At 44.5% G+C, this 10,917-nt stretch overlaps 2 protein-coding genes across 8 annotated transcripts in view; one reads left to right on the top strand and one right to left on the bottom strand.

Annotated features, from left to right (window-relative positions):
• NADSYN1 (NAD synthetase 1) overlaps positions 1 to 6,995 on the bottom strand; it is a 32,189-nt gene extending 25,194 nt beyond the window's left edge. For 3 of the 7 annotated variants that reach the window (XM_025198796.1, XM_006014689.3, XM_025198847.1), the window contains exons 1-5: positions 6,832 to 6,995; positions 3,663 to 3,723; positions 3,072 to 3,188; positions 1,441 to 1,494; positions 1,028 to 1,117 (exon numbers count right to left, since the gene is read on the bottom strand). In XM_025198796.1, coding sequence (XP_025054581.1) covers positions 1,028 to 1,117; positions 1,441 to 1,494; positions 3,072 to 3,188; positions 3,663 to 3,723; positions 6,832 to 6,916 — 407 coding nt within the window. In that variant the 5' untranslated portion in view covers positions 6,917 to 6,995. Of the gene's footprint in view, positions 1 to 1,027; positions 1,118 to 1,440; positions 1,495 to 1,586; positions 1,673 to 3,071; positions 3,189 to 3,662; positions 3,724 to 5,629; positions 5,791 to 6,749 lie in introns of all 7 variants that reach the window. The other 4 variants (XM_025198717.1, XM_025198633.1, XM_025198672.1 and 1 more) reach the window with 4 other exon arrangements.
• A 3,508-nt stretch (positions 6,996 to 10,503) lies between these two features.
• The window catches only part of DHCR7 (7-dehydrocholesterol reductase), a 30,909-nt gene continuing 30,495 nt past the window's right edge, over positions 10,504 to 10,917 (top strand). The window contains exon 1 of the mRNA XM_006014696.2: positions 10,504 to 10,619. The gene's annotated coding sequence lies outside the window, so the exon portion shown is untranslated. The remainder of the gene's footprint in view (positions 10,620 to 10,917) is intronic.

Genomic DNA, 10,917 nt, shown 5'->3' on the forward strand with positions numbered 1-10,917 from the left:
TTCAGCAGGGGTTCAATTGTTGCCCTTGCTTTTCCTCTGGCTCCCCACATATCTGAAAAAGGACTTTTTATTGTCCTTGATGCTCAAAGCTAGCTTGGTATCATCATTTTAAGTTTATGGAAGAGCCTTCCTCAAGAAGGGAGCAAGGATTTCTGGCTGACTTGTGGTTTAGCTCATTTGTACTGGCATCAGTGACAGTACTAAGTAAAAGCTTCTGCTGTGAGTGATATAAACTAAAATAAGAGAGCCTGCACGGGGATTTTCCTGTGGTTCCTTTGATGTGCTTCGTATTTGGAGGAAATGCTATTTGCAGCTCACAATGATATAATTGTAAACTAAAAGACACTACAGAGAAGGATGATTTTCCTAATTGCTCTGGTGGATGGAATGCCATGACTCCAGAAGGTAGATTTTACATGTCTTGTTAAGTAGAATGACTAAGCAAAATAAATATATTTGGTGCTGAAAGCAAATATGAGATGGTACTCAATCATCCCATGAACAAGAATGACTCTGGCTGTGGCTTTCTAGCGAGATGTGTCTATAAGAGTCTCTTTGTATTAAGCTTCTTAACCCAGGTGACTTCAAAACAGCCACCCAGAATGTCATAGATCGCACACTGCATTTTCCCATTCATACAAACAAAACCACCACCAAGAGAATTTTTCTTTTGAATTCAGTGTCTGAACTGCCTGGTGAAAACTTCCTAGGTGCTGCTTATTGCTGACTAGCTTGCAGTCTTCATTTCTACTCTGTGGGAACTGAGAAGGGAGAAGAAGGGAGGAGGACAGGACCTCAGTGTCATCAGCATCTTTCTTCTAAGAATTCACTTCATGATCAGATATACATGGTTCAATGCCCAGCCTAGTTGAAGAACTTTCTAACTGAACTTCATTTAAGGTGGCTTAAATAAACTTCTCATGCTATTGAACTGACATCAAAACTAACTGGTAATGAAATGTCCATGGCTGTAATGGCAAATCAACCCTTTTAAGCAAATCTCATCAGTATCTTATCCACAGCTTACCGGGCTCTACTCCATGGGGTAAACCACCGAAGTTCCCTGTAGTTTCCTGAATTAGCCAAGATCATCTTTGGTCTGATCAAAAGAATCTTCCTTAAAAGAACCAAAGCAAACAGAGCGTGGGGCAATGATCTTACACTTACATAGCAATTTGTATATCAGTTTTCCTTTGCATAGTCCAACTGTTTCAGTTTTTCTGTTTGCTTTTACCAACCTTGCACACACCAGTGGTTTTTTATTTAGTAATGCCATTGTAAAAATCATAATACATTGCCACTAACTTAACTTGCTATTTGAACTAACCATATTTAAACAAACATGTTGCAGAATCATTCATTTTTTCTACTGAAAATTATACATCGAGAAATCATCTTCTCTGTGGGTAAAATGGTATTACGTTGCTAAGAAATACATACTTGTTTAAGAAGATCACTCTACAACTGTAGCGAATATTTCTGTGCATAACTGGCCTGTAAAAATAAAAATCAGAGTTATCAACAGCTAAATTCAGAAAAGAAAACAAACAAGCTAATTAATGAAATATGCTCATCAAAAGGTCTACCTTGTTACATTGGATCAGCATTAGATCTCAGCCGTCTGGCTAAGATCAACTCTCATACTTTTGTGCAGATTTCCTAGACAGATTACCTAAAACAATTTAACAGGTTTTAGGGTCAAGATTCTCTCCCACAGTTGTAATAAAAAAAAGTAGCTTACAAAAAAAAAAATCAGTGACTGAATCAGTTTTGTCTGCATTTACTACTGAATCATTTTATCTTTATAAAATGTAAATAGGTATATGCTGTTTTATAGCCTCCTCAGTCAAACTTGATTGTGCCTGACACCATCAGCTAAATCAGCAATGTAGGCAGACAAGTTGTACGTGTTTCTTTTCACTGAAGTGATTTAGACCCGCTTAGTCTAGTACAGTAAATCTGAGTAGCAGTATATAGATAATTTGCAGCATATTCACCATTATCAAAGTAAGGCTGCCTGCTCAGCAATAGCTAGTAGGATTATTTAAGTACTCAATATCTTTTAGAAATTGATCTGGAATATATTCCTAAAGGATAAGTGTTAAGCTCTTTCAAACAGCTGGGTAAACTGAAATAAAGAAGCATGCATAAGATCAAGTAGTATACTCATGGGTTCCCAGTACAGGCAGTCCTCGGACTTACAACACAATTGGTTCCTGAAAACCACATCTTAAGTCAAAACGTTGCAACTCGGAACCAATTTTCTCATAAGAAACAATGTTATAAATGGGGGATTGGTTCCTGAACCAAGGCCCAAAACCCTGTTTTCACCAAAAATAACCCAGAATTTTGTACTCGATCAATTATAGACAAGTAGTATAGATACATTAATGTATTTATATTATAAATAGCTATCATATTGATTTGGAAGGACTTCTTCCAGGTGACTTTGCTGGACTTTTTGAAGGGCTCTTGGCTGGAGTCTTCTCAGGAGTCTTGGGTGCAGGTTTTTCTGGAGTCTTGTCTGCTTTCTTAAAGAAAGTGTCCAAGGAAGTTTGGACAGATGTTCTCCAGGGAGATGAGTGATGCAGCGAGCTTGTTCGCTGGTGTGGCATCACATCAGATCAAGCATTGTAAAGTCGAAACTGATGTCAAAGTTGAAACGGTGTCAATTTATAAACGTTGTAAGTGCGAAATGTTGTAACTCAAGGACTGCCTGTACTATGTTCTAGTTCAAAGCAATCCTCTCACACTGTTCTCTTTAAAAAAAAATCACTCATTAAAAATATGCCTCCTTTTTATTCTGGGTATAAACCAGGTAATTTCAGTATTTTAAATTATAATTCCCAAGTCTTCCAATTTTACTTTCCTTCTGCAGCTCACCTTATGAAAAATAGTGTTGTAACAGCACAAGGAAATAGTCTTTTGAAAATGAGACTTAGGCTCCTAAATCATTAAAAATTTCAACATTTTATGTAGAGTCTTCTCTAACCAAAGCCTATTCAGACAGGACAGCACCATCATGTTTTTCTTAAACAGCTACCCCTTCCTCATAATTATATAGCACTTACATTCCCACATCACATATAATGTCTTGAGCAGCAGGAGATTCCAAAAGCTTTGCCAGAACTTGAAATGAATGCAAGAGTGTGTCAGACTCATAATAGTGATCTGAACAGCCATAACCACTGCACACAAAAAGATACAAAGCAACAAATTCAGATGAGAGCAGTATTAGACACAAACCAAAGCTACTTAAGACAAGAACCACCTTTCCCATATCTGAAATTACCCATATCACAAACTGTAAAGTCATAAACTGAAATGATATAACAGCAATGTTGGGAATGTTCTCTCCCAAAAAATAAATGGAGGTCAAGAACAAACAATCTGGAATTTTTGCTGTAATAACTTATTGAATAATTGGTGCCAGTCACATTTGCAAGCCAAAAATCCAATCATTTAACCCACCCCAATCTATCAATATCATATTTTTGCTCCCATACACAACCTTATGTAATTTACACAATATTATACAGAGTAATATGCATTTGGATTTAATTTTGGTCAGTCATTATGGCTTGGTTACCCTGAAAATGAACAGTATACACCCTTTCTCCCTTGGAGAGATACCAGATATACAGTGATTAAGATGGTCTCACCATATTTCAAGCTCTGGGCCAAGTCTGTATCTTGCTCCTTTGTGCTTAGCAATTTCAATACCTATAAAATGGGGTTTTAGAAATCAGAGTCCATTCTACATGGAAATATATTAAACAACAAGTTAAAATCTCAATATGCAGAGAATCCCTCTATTTAAATGTGTAACCCCAAAGTCTGTTTTAACAGTTTCCACCAGTGTCATACTAATACTCAGTAAAGGCAAAGTTCCTTGTAGTCTAAGTATTCTTTTTGGCATAGTTTATGTCCACAGAAGGCAGGGTAGATATGCACCTTGTAGACTAACCAGGAAAGATAATAGATGAGCACAATCTTTCATGAACTCCAGGTCACTTCATGAAGTGCTGTGACAGGACAGCATAGAAAATGAGGTGAGTGATTTGAACAGAAGGGCTAGGGACAGAAGTTGCACATAAATTTGTTTAAGTGATCAGAAACTGGTTTAAACCTGTAGCAGAAGAGAAGTTCAGTGTGAATAAACCAGTTTCAAAATGGTTGAAACTAGTTTAAGATAAACCTGGTTGAATGTAGTATCAGACTTAACTGACTTAGGTCTAACTGCTTTATGGAACTTCCAACCCAGATTCCCTTCCTGGTTCAAGTTAAATCACAGTCCCCCAGAATCCCAGCATGCTTTGCAGGCCTGGGCTGTCTGCTGGAGCAGAGGAGGGTTGGCCCCACCCCTCTGCTTTCTAGCTGGAGCAGTGATGGCTGGCTGACAAGGGGCACGGATGTGGCGGGGGATATAGCCCGATCTGAATTTTCACTACTGGAGTGGAGGGGGCAAGGGCTTGGGACAGCAGGCTCAGGCAGAGGGGAATTAAACCCCACTGCCTCCCCACTGCCACCAGCATGGACCCCAGCATCTGCCCAGCTTTTCCCCCCTGCTTGTGGCTCAGCACGGCCTGGTCCCCCCAGAGCCCCTCTCACAGCCAGAGGGGGATCCTGATGTGTTTTCCCAGCTGGAAGGGCCAGGGTTTTGCTTGTGGCAGCTCAGGAGCAAAGGCCAAATCAGTTGGGAAACAAAATGGCCCCAAGGCCAGGTGGAGACATGCAGAGGGATCGCAGTGGCAGCTCTATCATGGAAGTGAGCCCTGCTGACCAGAGAAACCCAGGCTGGGCTGGGGCAGGGGTGGGGAGGGAGCTCAAATGTGTTTGCACTAGCCCGGGGCAGAGTCAAGCCAGCCCAAAAATGCAGCTGGGGGAGCAGCTCCTGCCCAGTAGCCCCTTCTACCTGCTGGAGAGCAGCTCCCGGGCCAGCCCTGGGCCCTGCAGTGGCGTACACAGTGCAGACTTGCCCCCTGCGCACTATTACCTGCGTCCACCTCGCCACCATGTGCCAAGCTAGGCATGTCCTACTCAGTCTTCCCCTACCCAGCAGCACTGCAGCATGGCCCCATGTACCAGGCATCAGGCGCTACCCCTATGGCTTCCCTGCCGCTGCTGCCATCTGCCCACCTGGCAGCCAACCACAGTTTGGCAGCGTGGGCAGCATCTACCAGCATGGCCAGGGGTGGGCACCCCCTTCCACAGTCATAGCAGTCTGAGCGGGCCTGGCCATACACCCCCAACAGCTCACCTTTTCCCCAGCCTGAAGGGAAGACAGGGCTCACTCCAATCCCCCCTCCCCGACTTCTAGCCTGAGCCACTACAGGGATGTTGCTGCATTTCCAAAATCAAAAGTGAATGTATATTCACTTGCTTGCCGGTTAAATCTATGCAGGTTAGACTGACCTGCAAAGGTCAGTCAATTCAGGCTCTGGCTTTCTGAATGTCTGTACTTAGCCAAAAGGTAGGGAGAGGAAGGGAGAGGAGGGAGGCAGTGCTGGGAGAAGCAAGCAAGTGAAGAACCCATAGGAACAAAAGGGGTGCAGAAAGTCGCAATCTCTAGAGGAGCCATTTGGAGAAAATAGCTACATTTTCAAGAACAGCTTCATGATCAACATACCTACAGAGAAGCAGAGAGCTCCTAATCTCCAGGAAAGAAGTGATGCATTAAGAAATCAGGAAGAAAGGAGATGGAGATGCCTGCAACAAGGCTACTCCCCTAAGGAGGCAATGGTGTTTCCACACACATCTCACGTGGCATAGGAGGTTCAGGGGACCAGCCTAAGAGAGGGCAGAGGCAGGAAGGCAGATCAAGCCAAGAGAGCACCAAGGCTGCAAGGGAGCTCTGGAGTTTTATTGATTTGTAAACCCTAATGCAGTGGTATCCCCACAGGGAGCCTCCCCCTGCACTCTGCTGGGGCTGCAGAGACAACTGATGGTGGAGGGGGAATAGGAGCGATGGAGGGGGTGTGGGGCAGAGATGTGGGGTGGAAAATTTTGCTTTATTTTTCCATGGGAAATTTTCCATTTCTAAAAATGTATTGTTTCATAAAATTCATTAGTAACAATGAATGGATGCCAATACACTATTAGGCAAGCTTGGCAGTTTCAAAGTTGTAATTCATATTTTTCAGTTGATTATCCCTAAGATGTGTGTGACAGACTACATATATGTTTTATTGATTTGTAAACAGGGGGTAAATACACTCACATAATAAGCCAAACCAAAAATCAAATTATCAATTCACCTAATTGGCTGTGCAGGTCAAGTCAAAACCAAAGCATGGCATATCATGCACAGTTCTTTGGATGTGCTAAAATTAGTGTGTCAACAGTTTTCAGTGCCTTTGGCTTTTTTTCTTAAGTTTAAACAAACGATGTAAGGGAAATCCATGCTATTGCATACTGTCTTGACTTTTTTTTACACGTACTCCAATAAAAATCATTTCTTCGCACGTAAAGCCTTGAATTTTTTTGACTATAACATCCCAGCCACATTGTGCTGTATTTCATTTTTTTTCCTAATCAAATATTTCAGTTCAAATACTCGTGGCTGTTGGGACATAAAATTAACAGGGGGTATATTTAGTAAACAAAACTAAAAGAAGTAAGTCAAATAAACATGCTACATCAGATCAAGCTCTATTTTTCCGGGAAACCCACATCTCTGGTGTGGGGACATCGCGGGCACAAGCCTCTCTGCCGCTTCCAGCGCTGGCCGCAAGGGCCTGAGCACGTACCACAGAGGCTGCGGCTTGGCCCGTCCCTCCCTTCCATCCAAGCGGTGTCCCCCGGCGCCGCTGCAAGCGCCTCTCCACTTACTTCTTAAAATCCTTTCCAAATTGCCATCGAAATCTAAAGCCCACTGGTTCAGGGCGCAGGTGGCCACTGTCACGGCCCTCCCCATAGCTCCTGCAGACCGGCTCTGCCCAAGCCACGCAAGACCTTCCGGGCCCGTACCTAAGCCTGGGCTTTTCCTTCCCCCTCCCCCCGGAGCCGGCAGGAAGCGGCGGGGCTACAGTAAAAGGAACGCCGAGTCCTCGCCTCTGTGACGTCATAGAGCCGAGACACGTGGGTTCTAGCGGCTGCTTTCACTTTGGCGGATCGCGGGGCAGGGGCCGGGGTCAGGCCGCGCTGTGTGCAGCAGAGAGGCTCGTGCCCGTGGTGTCCCCACCTTCATCGCTCATATTCCCCCTTTGCCAGCCGCTGTCTCTGCAGGCCGGGCAGAGCGCAGGGGGAGGCTCCCCGCGGGGAAACCGCTGCATTAGGGGTCACACTTGCGCTTGGAGCTCTTTTGGCATGAGATCTGCCTTCCTGCCTCTGCTCTCTCTTGGGCCGGTGCCGTGGGCCTCCTACATACACTGCGTGAGATGTGTGCGGAAACACTTCTGCCTCCTTGCAGGCATCTCCTTTCTGACTCATTTTCTATTGTTTCCCTTCCTATTACAGGCATCTCCTCTATGCCTGATTTCCAACTGTTTCCCTTCCTATTATACGGCTGGTGTCGGTCTCCAGATCTCTTGCCGTGGCAAGGAGCTGCAAGTTGGGGTGATGTTCAGATCCCAGTATATGTGTCTCTCTCCAGTGTTACTCCACCACGTGGCACACTTACAGCCAGTTTTACCACCGGCTCATTAAAGGATTTTGCCCCATAATCCCAGCCTAATCTCAGTTCTTTAGTCGAGAGCAGAGATTGATACATGATATTATTTTACATGTGTGTTAGTAAATAGACATTTTGGATGACATTCTAACTCTTCAGCATGTCTAATTTATTACTTACAACCTTTAATTGCGTAAAGATTAGCCGTGAAAAAGGAACCAGGAACCTGGAATAAGGAACTGAGAATACGGGAAAAAAACTTCAGCCGCATTCTCAAGAAGGGATTGCAACAGGGCCAGAAACCCTGTGTCAACTTCACAGCACTACAGACAGGACTTACATTTTACGGGCACAACCCAGGAGAATTTGCCTCTCCTCCTCCACATGCCCTCCTACCCGTGCCCTCTTTTGCTTGTTGTTGGCAAAGGGCCCATTTTAGGAGAACTGGGAGAACTCACTTGTGAAACTGAATTTAAATATAATTCCCCGTAGTTGTAATACCAGTATTCAGTAATGTCTTGAGGGCTCATTGCCATGATCTCCGTGCAGATAGCTACATTGAAAAGGAGAATATATTTCCAACCACAAGCAGACCTCAGTCAACTCCACAATCATATCAGATGGGAGGGGGTTAGGGGGCATCCATATTCTTGGCCCAGATGTTTCATCCTGAAGATGAGCTATGAACCTAATAGGGAGAAGATGGTGTCTGTAGTAGCAACGTTTGTTTGAGAAGGCCAATTTACCCTGTGCAAGGACTGTGTCTAACTGACAAGAGTCTAACAGAGGCATGTAGCTCTTCAGGTAAAGGTTTTTTTCTAGCTCTGTATTTGCATAATGCCTCATTTACATAATGCAACATTGATTTCTGTTTGGCGCCTTCCACTCACTTCATACTACAGCAGGGCTGGACACAGGCATGGGCGAACTGGGTGGCCATGGAAAGCCCAGACAGAAAGGGGGCCTGAAAATAGGGTTTTTTTAATAATTATTATTGTCATTATCTCTGGCAAAGTGGGGCCTGATACTAAAAGTTCACCCAGGGCTGTCAGGAGTCTAGGAATGGTACTGTACTAAAGAAAGGTTCCACTGTATTCAGTGAGTGCTTTGCACAGTAGAAGGGCTGACTAGAGCCTTATGAACTCAAACAATGTAGTAAAAGCAAGTAAAAATAACCCAGAACTATACACTCTAGATTTAGAAAAGTATTTTGATTCAAAAGGCCAAAAAACATCCAGGTGCTCGAGTCCCTGGTTTTGGTTGGATTCTTAAGTCTGGCAAAATTATTATCCATCTAATTATATTATATTATATTATATTATATTAGACAAAATGTGATTGACTTAAGAGCAAAAGCTATAAATAATTTATAAGCCATGTAGAAAGAGAAGGGCATTCTGAGCAGTCAGCCTGCTGTCCCTTAGAGACCATCCCTTTTCTATAGACCTCGAGAAATTTCTCTGACCTAGTGCCTTGGGATATTCACACCAAACACATGGGCTGCAAAGGTTAACACACTGCAGTCAGTGCAATCAGTCCTGCTCAAACTGCTTTTCCCCTCCTGTGTGACCTTGAGCAAATAACTTACCCTTTATTTCCACTCCAACCTGTTGTCTGTGTGGGGCACTGCTACATGGCATCAAGTATGGCATAAAATCCACAGTGATAAAATAATGAAATGTGGCAAAACTGAGGCAGCAACACTTGAAATGCAGCCACTTCTCAGGCAGAAGGAAACAGGCAGGTGTCATACCCCATGCTGGACGTGGAAAACTGGGAACAGTGGTACACATGAGCTTAGGTCAGGAAGATCTTTATTCCATGCAGAGTAGATGGGTCTTTAGTTTATGAGGACCTGTTTAAACAAGCCTGAATCAAATGTTATCCAGCAGAGTCATTCAATTGCACAGAGGTCATGGGAATGAACCGGCAAGACATTACTGAGTACTACTCACTGATTGCAATTGGATCAGCGAAGCTGGAGGCTTTGAGAATGAACACTCAGTGGCTGCAGCCTTAACACTGGTGCCCAAAGGTAATGAGCAGTTTATGAATCACTCTGGCACTCTCCAAAAGAAGGCACGATCGAGGTCTGCAGCGTGGTTCCTCCACATCTAGACTGATCTCATGGCCCTTCAGGGGCAAAGATCACAAAACAGAGTGCCTCTGACTGAGCCTTCCTACTGCCTCCTGCCAGCGTTCCGGCCAGCACAGAATCAGCTTGTTCTTATCTATGTAGAGATATAGAGATTATCTATCTATCTATCTATCTATCTTATGTTGGCAGGGGAAAATCGGCTTGTTCTTATCTGTCTAGAAATATTGATATGCCTATCTATCTATCTATCTATCTATATTAATTAGCAGGGGTAACATCGATAGGTAGAGCGATCTATATCTATATAGACAGATAGACATATATAGCTATATCTATATATCTGTATATCTAGGACCACACTATAGAGAAAGAGAAAGAGACAGAGACCACTCTCTCTCTCTCTCTCTCTAGCTATCTATATATCTAGACAGATAGCTAGATATATATAGTGTGGTATGTATATATGTCTATATCTATATATATCTATATCTCTCTCTCTCTATATATATATATGAATAACTGGCAGGGGTAAAACTTAGATAAAATAGTGTGGTCTATATAGATATCAATATCTATCTATCTATCTAGGTAGATAGATAGATATCTACACAGACCACACCATTTCTACCTATCTGTGTTTTACCACTGCCAGTTATTCATAGGCTGCTGGTTGCCACGGTTATTCCATCAGCTCAGCGGATGGCTTGAGTCCCCTGCACCAATCCAGTTGTGCGACTCCGGGAGCGCGGACAGCTGATTGGTCGGCGGGGCTGGTGCGTGGTTGCAGGGGCGGGGCTGCGGCCGAGCGAGCGGTGCTGGTCGGTGGATGCGGTGCCCGGCGGCGGGCTGACAAAGGGTTGGGCGGCGGCCCCGGCAGGCGTGCGGCGCGGCGCGGCGCGGAGCGGAGCGGTAAGGAGGCTTCGGGCGCTCGGGCTCCGTTTGACACGGACGCTGGTTTTGAGCCGGGTCTGAGGCACAGGCGTGACTTGGGCAATGCCCTGATCTGGCCTGTCGGACAGGAGCCGCGTGCGATGCCGCCCCAGTGCGGGGTCGGAGGGCACCTCGCGTGCTGCCACCTGTCAGACCTGCAGCGGCGGCTCTTTTCAGCGGGGTGGCTGCGCTAGTGGGGAAGTGGGAAAACCCATGGAGGAAAACGTAGCACATCCCCAAACTCCCCCCCCCCCCCCCCCCCAAAACAACAATGAAT

The sequence above is a fragment of the Alligator sinensis genome, unplaced genomic scaffold (assembly GCF_000455745.1).
Source record: "Alligator sinensis unplaced genomic scaffold, ASM45574v1 scaffold442_1, whole genome shotgun sequence".
Classification (NCBI taxonomy): domain Eukaryota; kingdom Metazoa; phylum Chordata; order Crocodylia; family Alligatoridae; genus Alligator; species Alligator sinensis.